We start from the raw sequence: 13,196 nt of genomic DNA on the forward strand, positions 1-13,196 counted from the left end.
CCCCCCCCCCAAGGTTTCGCCTACAGCAGCAATCTGAGCAGCAAGAAATGCAGTTCTTGCTTGTACCTGGGCTAGGGGGCCCACTCTTTTGTAAGAGGTCCCTGCCCTCTGGGAAGCCTGGTTCTAATTAAGTTCAGCCATTTATTGCCTGTGTGACCTTGGATAAGTCCTTTGTCCAAGGTCACAATCTTATCTCTCCAGCTGCGGCCCTAGGACTTGCATTAGGTGGCTCTGGATTTTTATAAGCCTGCTATGTGGCAGCACCTACGGTCTCCCTGCAGGTCTCAGAGTGGCCTGGGAGCAGAGTGGTTCTGGGGAAGGCCTTGGCACAGGAGAAAGGAGGGTGTAGCCACTGCCCCCTCGTCTGATTCAGGAGGCTCCAAGCTGCCCTGCAGTCCTTGGGTGTGGCAGTATCTGGGGACTATCTGCCAAACTGGCTGTAGTCACACCTGGGAGAGACAACAGCCTCTGGCTGGCTGACACAGCCAACCCCACGGCCTGACGCAGGCGATTTAACAAGGGTACTGCTACCTACTCACCAGGCCAGATGCCATGCCCTGGGGTGGGCATCGCCTGGGAGCAGAAGCTGGCACTGAGTAAGGCTTAGTCAGCTCTAATGGGACATGGGAGGGGGCTGGTCTGCTCTGCAGGCCTGACCAGGGTCCTTGGGACAAAGTCTTTGGCCATTTCTCTCCTGGGCCTACATGGATACAGCTGCCAGGGTGTGGGTTAGAAGTCCCACAGGCTGGACTGCAGCAACTGGCTCCTTACCTCCAGCCTCCCCTGTCTGTCTGGCCAAGGCATTCCCCAACCCTAACCTCCTGCTCTGTAACTGTGACTCTGGGCTTCAGTGACTGGAAGCTTTGGCCTCGCTTTGAAATTTTAAGAGGGTGGGAGGATTAGAACCCTAGTTTCTGGTCTCTGCTTCCTCTGAACCGTGGAAAATGGTAATGTGATAGAAAGAGGTTATGCTTTGGAGTCAGTCCTACCTGGATTTGAAGATTTATACATTAGGATATAAATTTTCGTAATTCTCACAATAACTCTGTGAGGTAGGTACAAATATCCCCACGTTACAGATGGGGAACTGTGGAAAATGGAAATGCGGTAGAAAGAGGTTATGCTTTGGAGTCAGTCATACCTGGTTTTGAAGGCACCTCTGCATGATCTTGGGCAGGTGACTTCACTGCTGTGAGCCTCAGTATCCCAGTTTATAACTTAGCGATCATAAAGACCTCTCTTATAGATCCTGGTAAGGTCTAGTGCCTGGCATCTCATACTCCTCTTTCCCGCCCCCAGCGTCCCCCTCACCCCCTCGCAAGTTTTTGATGGCCAGTTGCTCACTCCCCATAGCCATGAAAATACCTGCCCATGGTCAAGGTCCTCCTCCCGGAAGCCTTCCTGGAGGGAGCCGCCCGCCTCAGATTGCTCCACTGCATCTTGCCTCCTCAGCACTTAGATGCATTCTTTACAGTAATTCCTCCTGAGACTAGGAGGGCAGCCCCTCCAGCAGGCGGCAGGCGCTGACTTGGCAACAAGGGTTGCAGAATCACTCAGGGTAGGAATGCTGCCTGGTCACTTTCAGGACAGTGTATGAAGCACTCTGGGTCTCTGAGTGTCCAGCCCAGCTCCCCTCTTCTCCCCACCTGGTCCTAGGCCTGGGAAGACGCCTCTGGCTAGAGGAGCAGGTTTAAGATGACTTGTAGGTTTGCCTGTCGTGTCCCTGTGTCAGCAGATGGGATCTGCTCCATCTCTTCCCACTTGGTCGGGGAGGCTTTCTAAGAGTGGAAAGGGTCTGGGTTTTAACTGCCAGGCCTGCCATTTCTGAATGGCTTCCCCTAGATATTTCACCACTGTAAGCCTCAGTTTCCTCATCTGTAAAATGAGTATAATATTTGCCTCACCGTGATCTTGTAAAGATGAATTAAGATGTGGATCTCAGAGTCCAAAGAGCGTGCATGGATTTGAGAATCCAACTGACATGGGTTCTAGTCTCACCCTGGCCACTCTCTGACCTTGGACGTGTTTGTTAACCTCTCTGTGCCTCAGGTCCCCCATCTGTAAATTGGAATAATAATACTCAAACATAGGATTGTTGGGAGGAATAATGTAGTAATGAATGTGAACTAACAATGATGTTCCAAACACATTTGAGCAATTAGCATTATGCCTGACACAAAACCAAGTGTTTTACTTACAGTTTTAGAAAAGTAGGATAGCATAGTGGTTAAGACATGGACTCTGAGTTTAATTCCCAGCTCTGCATTCACCAGCTGGGTGACCTTGGGCAAGTTACTTGGCCCCTCTGTGTTTCCATTTCCCCATCTGTAACGTGGGGATATTTGTACCTACCTCACAGAGTTATTGTGAGAATTACGCGAATTTATATCCTAATGTATAAAGTGCTTAGATCAGTACTTGGCTTTTAGTAAATTCTATGCTTGCATTTGTTATTATTGCTGTCCTTTCCGAGGCTTTCCTCCAAATAGGCCCTCTCTAGCTTAGAGAAGTTTGGCTTAGAGAGTTAAATGCCTTTCCAAAGGCACGACAGCTGATAAGTGGTCAACAGTGGTTGATATTATTATCACTATTACCTGGAAGCCCATAGCAGACCTGGGGACGGGGGACAAGCTCCTGACACCTCTCCTTCCTGCTGTCCCCTCCACAGGTCGTCCGCAGCAGCCTAGAAGAACAGGGACTGCGCGTGCATGGTGTGCGGCTACACGGCTCAGCTGCCAGCCACGTGCTGCACCCCGAGAATGGCTTGGGCTATAAGGACCTAGACTTAGTGTTCCGCATGGACCTGCGCAGCGAGGCATCCTTCCAGCTGACCAAGGAGGTGGTGCTGGCCTGCCTGCTGGACTTCCTGCCGGCTGGCGTGAGCCGGGCCAAGATCACGCCACTGACACTCAAGGAGGCCTACGTGCAGAAGCTGGTGAAAGTGTGCACAGACACGGACCGCTGGAGCCTCATCTCGCTGTCCAACAAGAGCGGCAAGAACATGGAGCTCAAATTTGTGGACTCAGTCAGGCGCCAGTTCGAGTTCAGCGTAGACTCCTTCCAGATCATGCTGGACTCCCTGCTGCTCTTCGGCCAGTGCTCATCCACGCCCATGTCTGAGGCCTTCCATCCAACGGTGACGGGCGAGAGCCTGTACGGGGACTTCAACGAAGCCTTGGAGCACCTGCGGCACAGAGTCATCGCCACACGCAACCCTGAAGAGATCCGCGGTGGCGGCCTCCTCAAGTACTGCCACCTCCTGGTGCGTGGCTTCCGGCCACGGCCCAGCACCGACGTGCGTGCCCTGCAACGCTACATGTGCTCCCGGTTCTTCATTGACTTCCCGGACCTGGTGGAGCAGCAGCGCACCCTGGAGCGCTACCTGGAGGCCCACTTCAGCGGGGCCGACTCAGCCCGCCGCTACGCCTGCCTGGTGACACTGCATCAGGTGGTCAACGAGAGCACTGTGTGCCTCATGAGCCACGAGCGTCGCCAGACACTGGACCTCATCGCCACCATGGCACTCCAGGCACTGGCTGAGCAGGGCCCAGCGGCTGCCGCTGCCCTGGCCTGGCGCCCTCCAGGCCCTGATGGGGCTGTGCCTGCCACTTTCAATTACTATGTGACCCCTGTGCAGCCTCTGCTGGCCTGGGCCCACTCCTGCTATCCCACCTGGCTTCCTTGTAACTGACTGAGACCCTGGTCAGGAGAGACTGGGTCTCCCCAGATGGAGTGGGGCCTCAAGGCCTGTGTGGAGGGCATGACCAGAGACAGGCAGCCTGTGCCAGGTGGCCCAGCACTGCTACAGGGTTGGGCCTTCGACTAACAGACCAGACTCCCTGAGTGAGGCCTCTGTGGGCTTACGGCCAAGCTGGGGTTCTTTGCTTATTGCAGCACACTTTTAGACCAACATGATTGTGGGGTGCAGGAGCTGTTTGTCTTGGGGGTTAATTGCCGTTAGGAGACAAAGCATGTTAGGGGTGTTAGTCTCAATGTCCATCATCGTGGGTTGATTTCTGTGGCCTAAGAAGGGTCTTTTTGGCTAGGGCCAGCCTATAGTGAGCCCAGCAGCCCCAAGGGTCTGCAGCCCACACAATGGCTAACATATGGTGCATTATGGGAACTAGTCACTTTGGGTCAGGCTGGGCCACTCACAGGCCTAGTAGTCCAACCTGGCTAATCACTGGGGAGGGAAAGGGAGGTACGAGACAGATACCTGGAGAGGGATATGTTTGGCCCAGTCCCCTAACACTCCTAACTTGAACAGTCAAGGTATGTGGTGGACAGGACCAAGTGGCCTAGGGTAGGACACAGCCTAAGACCCTTCCAGGGTGTTGCTCCCTTCCCCCATGTCACGAGGAGCCCTCCTGCCTGGGAGCTTGTTCTTAGGAGGGTACAGGGCCCAAATTGGCCACAGTCAAGTGTTCCCACCCCACTGGTCTGGTTACAGGGTCCTCAATTGGGGGAGGAGAACCATGCCCCACCTCTGCACTCTTAACACCTGCCAATAAAAATTGTCTACACTGAGCCTAGCACCATGCTTTCTCCTGGGAGAAGGACCTTCCATGGCTGTGGGGTCTGTGACTGCCTCCCCGAGCCTGAGTCTGGCTTATATGGTGGGAGGGGACTTTGGGGGGGGGGTCTGAGTCCTGGGCTGTGGCTGAGGGAACGCCCCTTCTTCCATCAACACCAGCCCCAGCTTGACAACTGTGCTAGGAGCTCATGTCTACACGTATGACTTGCACCTGCACATTGCCTCAGCAAGTCTCCTGGTCAAGAGTCATTATTTCAGTGTTTCCCACCTACAATCCAAATGATCCTGGACCTGGTCTCACCCTGTGGTGCTCAGAGCTGCTTGGCCCCATTTCTGCCCACTCTACCCCATCCCTTCCCAGGAAGCAAGTGGAAAACAAGTTGGGTGAATCCAGACTGGAGACGACCTCCAATAGTGGCAGCTAAGACTGGGGGACTTCTAGGGACCCCCAGAGCTTGAGCCCAGGTTTGGCCACCCTATCTGGGAGAGGTTCCCTCAGTCCTCTGGTTCTGTCACCCCCAAATGCCGAAGGGCACATTCCAACTAGTTCTAAGCAGGTTTGTCATCTCCTTTCCAACACCAGGGGCCACACCAGGCTGCCTGGGAGTGAATGTCAAGCTCTCCCCTCAGGGCATCAGCCAGTCATGGTCCTGGACGCTTCCCACTGTTTACCCAGCCCCTTTGATCCATGAATTGCAAAGCCCTTAACATATTCATCCTCATTAGTGGCCTCTGAAGTGGTGGCTTTGATGGTTTCAGCCAGAGTGAAAAAAAAACCTAGGCCACAGAGGAGGCCCCAGGTCATCTGGGTAAGTCCAGCCACCTCACCTGCTCAATGGGTCCCTGCTGGGCTCAAAATGGCTAGAAGGGTGAGTGGAAAGGCTTCCTTTGCTGGGTGATTAAAATAGTCTTCACTCTGCCCATGCCCACCTAACTAAGGTCCTGGGAGGGACAGAGTTTGTCCAAGCTCCTGATTTGGGGGCATAGGGGATGCTCACAGTATAAGCACAGAGGCTTAGCTTGTTAGGGCAGGGAGCTGGCTTCACCTGGATATGTTTGTTTCAGAAGGTGAGAAGCCAGGAACCAATGGTACTTAAGTGCATATATCGGCAGTCAGCCCCCGGTGAGCCAGCTACCCGTTCTAGTGACTGGGAATATGTCAGCAAACCCAAGACTAAGATCCCTGCCCTCTTGAAGATTACAGATCATAAACTAAATTATATAGTCTTAGAAGGTCAGTGATGCTCAAAAATATACACAGCAGGGTAAGGGAGTGGAATAGCTGGAGTTTGCGAATTTTAAAAGAAGTCAGGGTGGGCTTCATCGAAAGTGTGACATTTGATTGCACAGATTTAAAGGTAGTGGAAAGCAAGCCATGCAGATCGGGAGAAGAGTGTTCAGGCAGAGGGAGCTTGTCTGATAATGTGCACATGTTCCCAGGAGGCATGTTTGGGGAGGGCGCATGCGCCCAAGGGTGTCTAACTGGCCTTGTGCAGGTGCACGTGCTCACTAGTGTCCATGTGTAACCTGCATGGGAGAGAGACAGGAGTTCCCGGTAACAGCTACTGTTTCTAGAGTGCTTTACTCCCGGCCAAAACTATGCTAGGTCTCCCCGATCAGTACCCCTCATTTCATCTCACAACGCCACAAGAGCAAGAATTATCTCCATGTCACAGACCAGGAAACTAATGCCAGAAAGATCAGAGAAGTTAGGCTGACTCCAAAGCCTTTGCTGTTAACCCCTGCACCATCCTGTCCCTACATGCTGATGTCCCATGGATGAGCATGATGGTATGTCTCCTATACATATATGTGACAGGGCATGTTGGCAAGTGACAGTTTATATTTCTGTGACATTTGCCATTGTATGTATGACTATGGCAGAGTGTATCAGTGTGACCAGACGGACATTTTCTTGATGTACATGTGACAACAGCCATGACTTGTGGTGACTATGTCTGAGGCCTGCGGTGCTAACAGGCATGCCTGTGGGTATGTTCAAGAGTGGGACAGTGGGTGGGAGAAAAACACGGACTCAGTGGCTGGCCTTGTTCTCTTGTGGACAATTCCTGCAGCCATGTAAGATGCCACGACAGGCAGTTATCAAGAACTGGAAATCCCAGAGCCAGAGAGGGGAAGGGTGAGGAAGGAAAGCCCCATCCCCCACAGTGCTCTCCAAGTAACAACCCACCCACCCCTTATGACCAAGCAGGTGGGGGGACTCCAGAGGGGCAAAGAAGCCCTGCTGTAAACATTAGGGAACCGGAGATATGCCCCCAAGCAGCTACAAAGTGTTGGCCCCTCCAGTCCCACTCCCCACCCTTCTCCCTGCTCTTTGCCCTGAGGAGGATGACCTCTGGGAACTGTGCATCAATGACTCCCCTGTTTCCTACCTTCCTGTTGGGTTTGGCCTATGAGAGGCCCCACAGGAAATTGGAGAAGAATGGGGTATTTATTCCCCTGTTCCCTCCCTACCAGGTTGTCTTACTCATCTATCTCAGTCACAGGCCACTGCTCCTGTCAGGGACTCTCCACACAGCTGTCCTCTCATCCCTTTGCCCTCTCCTGCCCTCCCCCATCTTAGGGCCAGGAGTTGTAAAGGCTTCCAACTTTTGCTATCCCCTGAGAGCGGCACCATTCCTCGTTAGTTTCTTAAGCCCACATCTTTGGAAAGAGTCCCTTTTAAATCTCTGCCCAGTTTGAGTGCGCCTGTCTCCTGCTGGGACCCTGAGTGACAAACAGGTCCATACCGTTGCCAGCATGGTCGTATGCTGACAGGTTATCACAAGCATGCACAACCTCCCTCCCAGTCACATATCTCACATGTGCATTCCCAACCCCTAACTTCCTCATCACAGCCTTCATCAGGGGAGACTTCCTGGAGAGAGTCAGCTTTGAGCCAGGTCAAGGAAGAAATCAGTCTGCAAATCAGTCAACAGTCCCAAGACTGTCAAATGAAACTAAACAGAAACTGCTCGAGGAATTGCCAACTTAAAGAGTGGTGACAGACACATAAAGGAAAATTGGCAAGGACACTTGCAAAGTAAACTCAAAACCACATGCAGTTGTCTCACATCATTGCAATTTATTCTTCCTGAATGTATGAATCAGGGGACTGACTCAATATACATTCATTTCGCAGAATTCTATAAGTTCTGGGTTGTGGGTGAGTAAATGTGACCCTCTTCCCTCTATTACCAGGACATTTGAATAAGTGTGGTTCCTTTTCTCATTTAAAACTTTGCTTAGAACTATGTAGCCACTACCTCTTTCTCAGAAAGAGGTGTGTTCCCTCAGGAGCCAGAGCTGATCCTGTTTCTGAGGGGCCACAGGCATGTTCCCACAGGGACAGGGCAAGAACAGTGAATGAGGACGACAGGGATTTCTCAAACTGGTTTCCCTCAAACAGGTCTCCAAGTTGTTAGACTGAGAAGCGAGGGCAGCTACCAAGCCGTGTTGTGACTTGTTTAAGAGTGATGACTCTATTTTTTAAAGAAATCCTTTTCACTTTCACATTGGAAAGGTTTGCTTACACGCTTAAATAATCTGATTGCATCTCAGGGACTTCCAATTGTACAACATAAGCCAAAGTCAAATGTGGCATACATAAAGAAATGCATATACAGGAACTTCCCCAGAATCCTGCCCCGTCTCTGTAAAACCAAGTGCCCTTGTGAAGTACGGAGGCTCCGCCTTGCGTAGGGTCCAGTGAAGAAGTCTTCCTGGAGGAGGTGCTCAGGGAAGGAACAGAATCCCAGGAGTTCAGATCCATAGAGTTGCTGGGAGACGCTGGAGAGAACAATTTCAAGATTTTCAATGACCTCTTCCCCACAGCCACCCAGCCCCACCCAAAACCTTCATCTACCTCCTTAAGAGGGGCCATTATGGAGAGAAGGTGCTGGGGTAATATTATGGAACTGGGCTCCATTGACTCCTGTCCTGGAAGGAGTGGGGGCTCCTGGGGTAAGCAGAGGTTCCCTTGAGCCTTTGTCCTTGGCTGGGATCCCCACTGGTCTGAGCAGCAAGAATGGAATGTTCCTGGGATGAAAAGCCTGCCCCTTCCTCCATCTCTCCCCTTATGGAGTTCCCCAGGGCCCATGGTGGAGAGACGGGGAGGTTCCAGGGATTCCTCATATGGTGATGCTCTGGAGAAGCAAAGGCCCACACTGCTGGGGGCTATGTCCTGGCAGCTTCTCCTAAGCTGGGCAGATCTGCTCCATTACACACGTACAGATCTCCACTATGTGCTATGTGGCCCCTCATTTCATACTCAGAAGCTATCTCCTCCCTAGCTGCCCAACACACACACACACACACATACACACACACACACAGACACACAGAAACTGGTTCAGGGAGAAGGTAAATTATTTGCCTAAGGTCTCCCAGAGGAGAAGTTCCAGGCCAGGACAGAATCCCAGGTCTGTCTTGTTCCAAGCCTGGGGTACTTTCTGCCCCACTATGGAGCCTATCCTCCTCCTCCTCTGCCATCCCAGGATCTTTGCTCTCCTTGGCACCAAACATCCTAGCCCAGGTGTGGAAGAAAGAAGCCGTCAAGGCAAGCACAGGCCCTCAGCATAGTTGGGCTGCCTTTGCCTGAAGCCAGGTGTGCTGACTCAGCCTAACTCACCCCTATCCCTTCCCCCAGAACCCAGACAACCAGGCTGGGGAGCCAGCCTCTGGGGGTGTGCCCAGACCTTGGGGAGGGGCACCTTCTGCTACCCCTCCAGCATCTTATTACATCTCTCCCAGAACCAGGGATCACTGGACCCAGACATAAAGATGAGAGCCCAGAATCCCCCCACATTCATCTGATAAATGAAGTCACATAGCCCGATGTTTAAGGGATCTCCCGCATACAGGTTCTATGACCTTGCGCAAGTCACCTGTGGAAATGGGAATAACCCCTACGTTGCAGAATAGCTAGGAGGATTGAAATAGATAGTGGGTGTAAAGTGCTTAGCACAGTGCCGCATAGAGGAGGCGGTTAATATATTATTCCAGAACCAAGGATTCCTTCTCCCATGACTTCTGGCTATGGTGAGGCTGGTCAGGACTAATGGGGGAAGAAATAGGCTAGGGGCCTCCCAGCTTTCCCAAACACCCCCTCCCCTGCTGGCTCTAAAGACCTCTCCAGCCCTGAGAAACCTGGGCCCCCAGTTTTCTCCAGAGCTGCTGTCAAGGAGAAGGAGCCTCCTGGAGACGCCCATTTGCAGGCTTGGAGCACCTGAGCCAAGACCTGTGGCATTAGCCTCATCTTTAGGAAGCCACCTTGGTCCCCAGGTGGCAGTGGGAGAGGGTGTTCATCAATGTTTGTTGAGTTTTCAGTGTAAGGAATCTGTAAGAAGCAAAGTGACTCCTGGTGATCACCAACAGGGGCAGCCTCTTTCCTGGAAAGTCTTTCCTGATGGGACTGGCCCAACCAGAAGGCTTCCTTTGAGCCTCTTCTCTAAGTGACCTCCCCTAACCCCTTTTCTGCCAATCAGGAGGCTGGTTGGGGGCGGGGACACTGGGAGTCTAGCTGCACCAGGCTACGCCCAGGTACCCAGGGAAGCAGCCCCACACTGCCCTCTGGTGGCGCCACCCAGAGATGCCTTCACTTGGCTAGGGCCAGCCAAGAGAGGGAAGGGGCTTACCCAGGGGAGGGACAGGTCCCAGACTAGAACTCTGAACTGGTTCCCCAGCCCCAGGAATTAACCTGAAGAAAGGCTCCTCCTCCCTCATTTCCCTTTGTTGAGATCGCAGATTCACTGGTAGCCATAATGTCCTCAATGCACAGGTCCAGTCCCCAGGGCTGGAGGCCATCAAGAAAGTGTTCAGGAAGTCATGGGGGGCGGGGAGGGGTACAGGGAAGGGGGTCAATTTCTTGATCAGAGGCTATACTTATTTATGAAGGCCTAAAAACAGTCCTCTAAACACCACAAATTGCCCAGCCCCCAGAGGGTCCCCTGGGATGGTGACTGTCAGGAAAGGCTGCCTAGGGGAGGACTGGGAGACACAGAATCTTCAAAGCAGACACCCTCTGATTAAGTGCTGCTTCTTGAGCCCCTGGACTGAGTAGATGTCAATGTTTGTTGATTGAGAAGAAAATGGAGCTTCCTAGAGGAGGCCCTGGGCTGAGGGGGTAGTGGGCAGAGCACTAAACCAAGAGCTGGGGTTCAAGCTACTGAGCGCCACGTGACATGGCCAAGGTCCTTGGTGGGAAGCAGTGGGACATCTGGAAGTGGAGGGAGGAGGCAGAGCTGCCTGTGACTCCAGCACCATCTCCATTTCCTACCATCTCTAATTCCCTCCCCCCACCTCCACCTCCAAATCAGGACAAAGCTGATTACTAATAAATCCCAGAGAAAGGCAAAATTGTGGTGGCACAGAGCACTATACACCATTAGCTAAAAGCTTCTCTGGACCAAGTGCTCTTTGTGCAACCCAGAAAACAAACAGTCTGGCTACACCCCAGTGCTGTGGCCATAGCTCCTCACTGTGTCACTCCTGCAAAGTCATTGTCCTTTCTTCACCTCCAGACCCCAAAGACCAGAGTAGCTTCAGAAGGTTCTCCTCTCTGGGGAGGCCAGAGGATGTCAGGGCCACCTACTGCTCTCCTGGTCCCCAAGCTCTCCTCAGTCTCTGAGACCTCCCCTGGACTTTCCTTCCCCAGCTAAAAATGGGTTCAGGAAGGCCTGGCTGTTAGCTAAGAAACCAACCCAAAAGTTTGGTACCTGGGGAAAGAAAAGGCTGATGGGGGATGGAGGGTCAGGTGAGAGGCCCTGGGACTCTGCCTTTCAGAGCAGTACACCTGACCCTCAGGACTCTAGGATTAAACCAGATTCGGACATTCTCATTCTACCCCCACCTCCCCATTCCCAAGTCCTGACATGAGGCGGGGCAGCTATATCCAGAGAGAGGCTGAGGAAACCAGCCCAAAGAGGGGGCAGAGTTGTTCCAGGTCACACGGCGGACAAGCTGGACATTGGTTCTCTCTAGCCCCTGCCCCTACGCAGGGAGAGACACGAAGAGAAAGCCTGGGATCTAGTTCTGTCCCTTTGCTGGCATGTGACCTTGCCACTCTGCAAAATGAGGACTTTAAATTAGCTCCTGACTCCACCAGCAAAAGCCCTGCCTGTTTCTAGGTGTGACTTAAGAGAATAAACCATTCTTCCATGACTCATGGGGGAGAAGTCAGACCTCTGCCCTGTGTTAACCTCACTACAGCCCTTCCTGGAGGTGAAGGCTGCAGTCAACTCAGCTGGTGAGCAGCAAAGCAGCAGGGAGGCCATTCACAGCTGAGTGGGGGCTGGGGAAGGGCATGTGGACAGAAAGAAGCAGAGGTCATTTCAGGTCTGGCCCTTTAAGGACCCCCTTTCTAGAAGCCAATGACATACCTGCCCCCTTGGGCCTGTTAAAAGACGTTACCTGACTCCATCCCTGGCAGAGCCATTTTAGAGCCAGGTTGGGGGGAGGGGTCCCTCAGAGAACAAGTGAGGCTTTAGGCAGTTTCCAAACACTGGTTAAGCTGCCTGAGGGCATGAGAAAAAACCCTCTCCTAGAAGAGGAAGGGCTGCCGCATTGTGGGACGAAACCCCTCAATCTCTCTGGGATTCCATCTCACCAATGGAAAACAGGGCCTAGGAGAGAACTCAGTACCAGCCCCCACCCCATCTTGGGACTTCATTATTCTGTCCGCCCAAAGGTATGGAGCTAGGAGGTGTCAGAAAACAGCAGCCTCAAGGGCAAGACTCTCCTTACAGCCCCAAGGGACTCAGCAAAGTCAATGCAGGTGCCGGGGAGGCGGAGGGAGTGCTGCGTCAGCGCAGCGGGCTCCACCTGGTAAAAGTTTGCTGGCAAACCTTCCTGGGGTCTGAGCACCCTCCATCTGTCCATCTCTATCACAGGGACTTGGTGCTGCCGCCTCGCTTCCCAGGTCTGGGAGAGGCCGCAACAGAAGGTGGACAACTTTATTAGGGACCCAGCGGGCTCCAGAAGCCCCCAGGAAGGGAGATCCGGCCCCCTGCACCACCCTCCCCGCCCCCTGGAAGCACCAGCCGCTAAGACCGCACCTCAGCCTCCTTTACTGGTCCCCCGGCCGCCCGACTGTCTCTTCCTGTGACCGACCAGTCCATCCATCCGCGTCAGGGACGCGGTCCGCAGTCCTCCATCGCGCGCCTCGGCAACGGCCTGTCGGGTGGCCAGGGGTCGCGGCGCTGAGGTCAGCGCTGGGGCGAGGCGGGGCCGCGGGGCGGGCTTCGGCGGAAGGGCGAATCCGGCTCCGGGCCGCGGCCCCGCCGCAGGCGTCCGGCGCCCCAGGGCACGCAGCTACCCAGACCCAGCGCCGAGGCGAGCAGCGCGGGCGGGCGGCCGCGGCGGCCCCGGCGCGGGCCCTTCTTGAGACGCGACCCGTGCGCCGCCAGGTAGAGCTCGGACTGCGCCACGCCACCGCCCAGGCGGCTCAGGCTTTCGGCCCGGTGCGCCAGGCGCAGCTCGGCCGCCAGGAAGACGCGGTGCAGCTGAAGCACGCGGCTCTCCAGCTCCGACACCAGGCGCCGGCGGCCCTCCACCTCCAGCAGTCGCCGCCGCGCTTCGGCCAGCTCCAGGGCGCGCCCCCCGGACCCCGCCGCACCCGGAACCGCCGCCCGCGCCCCCTGCCGGCCCGGTGGCCCCCGCACCC

General features: G+C 54.1%; 2 protein-coding genes across 2 annotated transcripts in view; one reads left to right on the plus strand and one right to left on the minus strand.

Annotated features, from left to right (window-relative positions):
• Positions 1 to 4,527, plus strand: part of FAM46B (family with sequence similarity 46 member B) — a 7,321-nt gene extending 2,794 nt beyond the window's left edge. The window contains exon 2 of the mRNA XM_006097293.3: positions 2,669 to 4,527. Within this exon, the coding sequence (XP_006097355.1) occupies positions 2,669 to 3,691 (1,023 nt within the window). The 3' untranslated portion in view covers positions 3,692 to 4,527. The remainder of the gene's footprint in view (positions 1 to 2,668) is intronic.
• A 3,072-nt stretch (positions 4,528 to 7,599) lies between these two features.
• TRNP1 (TMF1-regulated nuclear protein 1) overlaps positions 7,600 to 13,196 on the minus strand; it is a 6,016-nt gene continuing 419 nt past the window's right edge. Inside the window, 3 exon segments of the mRNA XM_014463087.2 lie at positions 7,600 to 8,323; positions 12,589 to 13,153; positions 13,155 to 13,194. Of these exon segments, the coding sequence (XP_014318573.1) occupies positions 12,739 to 13,153; positions 13,155 to 13,194 (455 nt within the window). The 3' untranslated portion in view covers positions 7,600 to 8,323; positions 12,589 to 12,738.

The sequence above is a fragment of the Myotis lucifugus genome, unplaced genomic scaffold (assembly GCF_000147115.1).
Source record: "Myotis lucifugus unplaced genomic scaffold, Myoluc2.0 scaffold_197, whole genome shotgun sequence".
NCBI lineage: Eukaryota > Metazoa > Chordata > Mammalia > Chiroptera > Vespertilionidae > Myotis > Myotis lucifugus.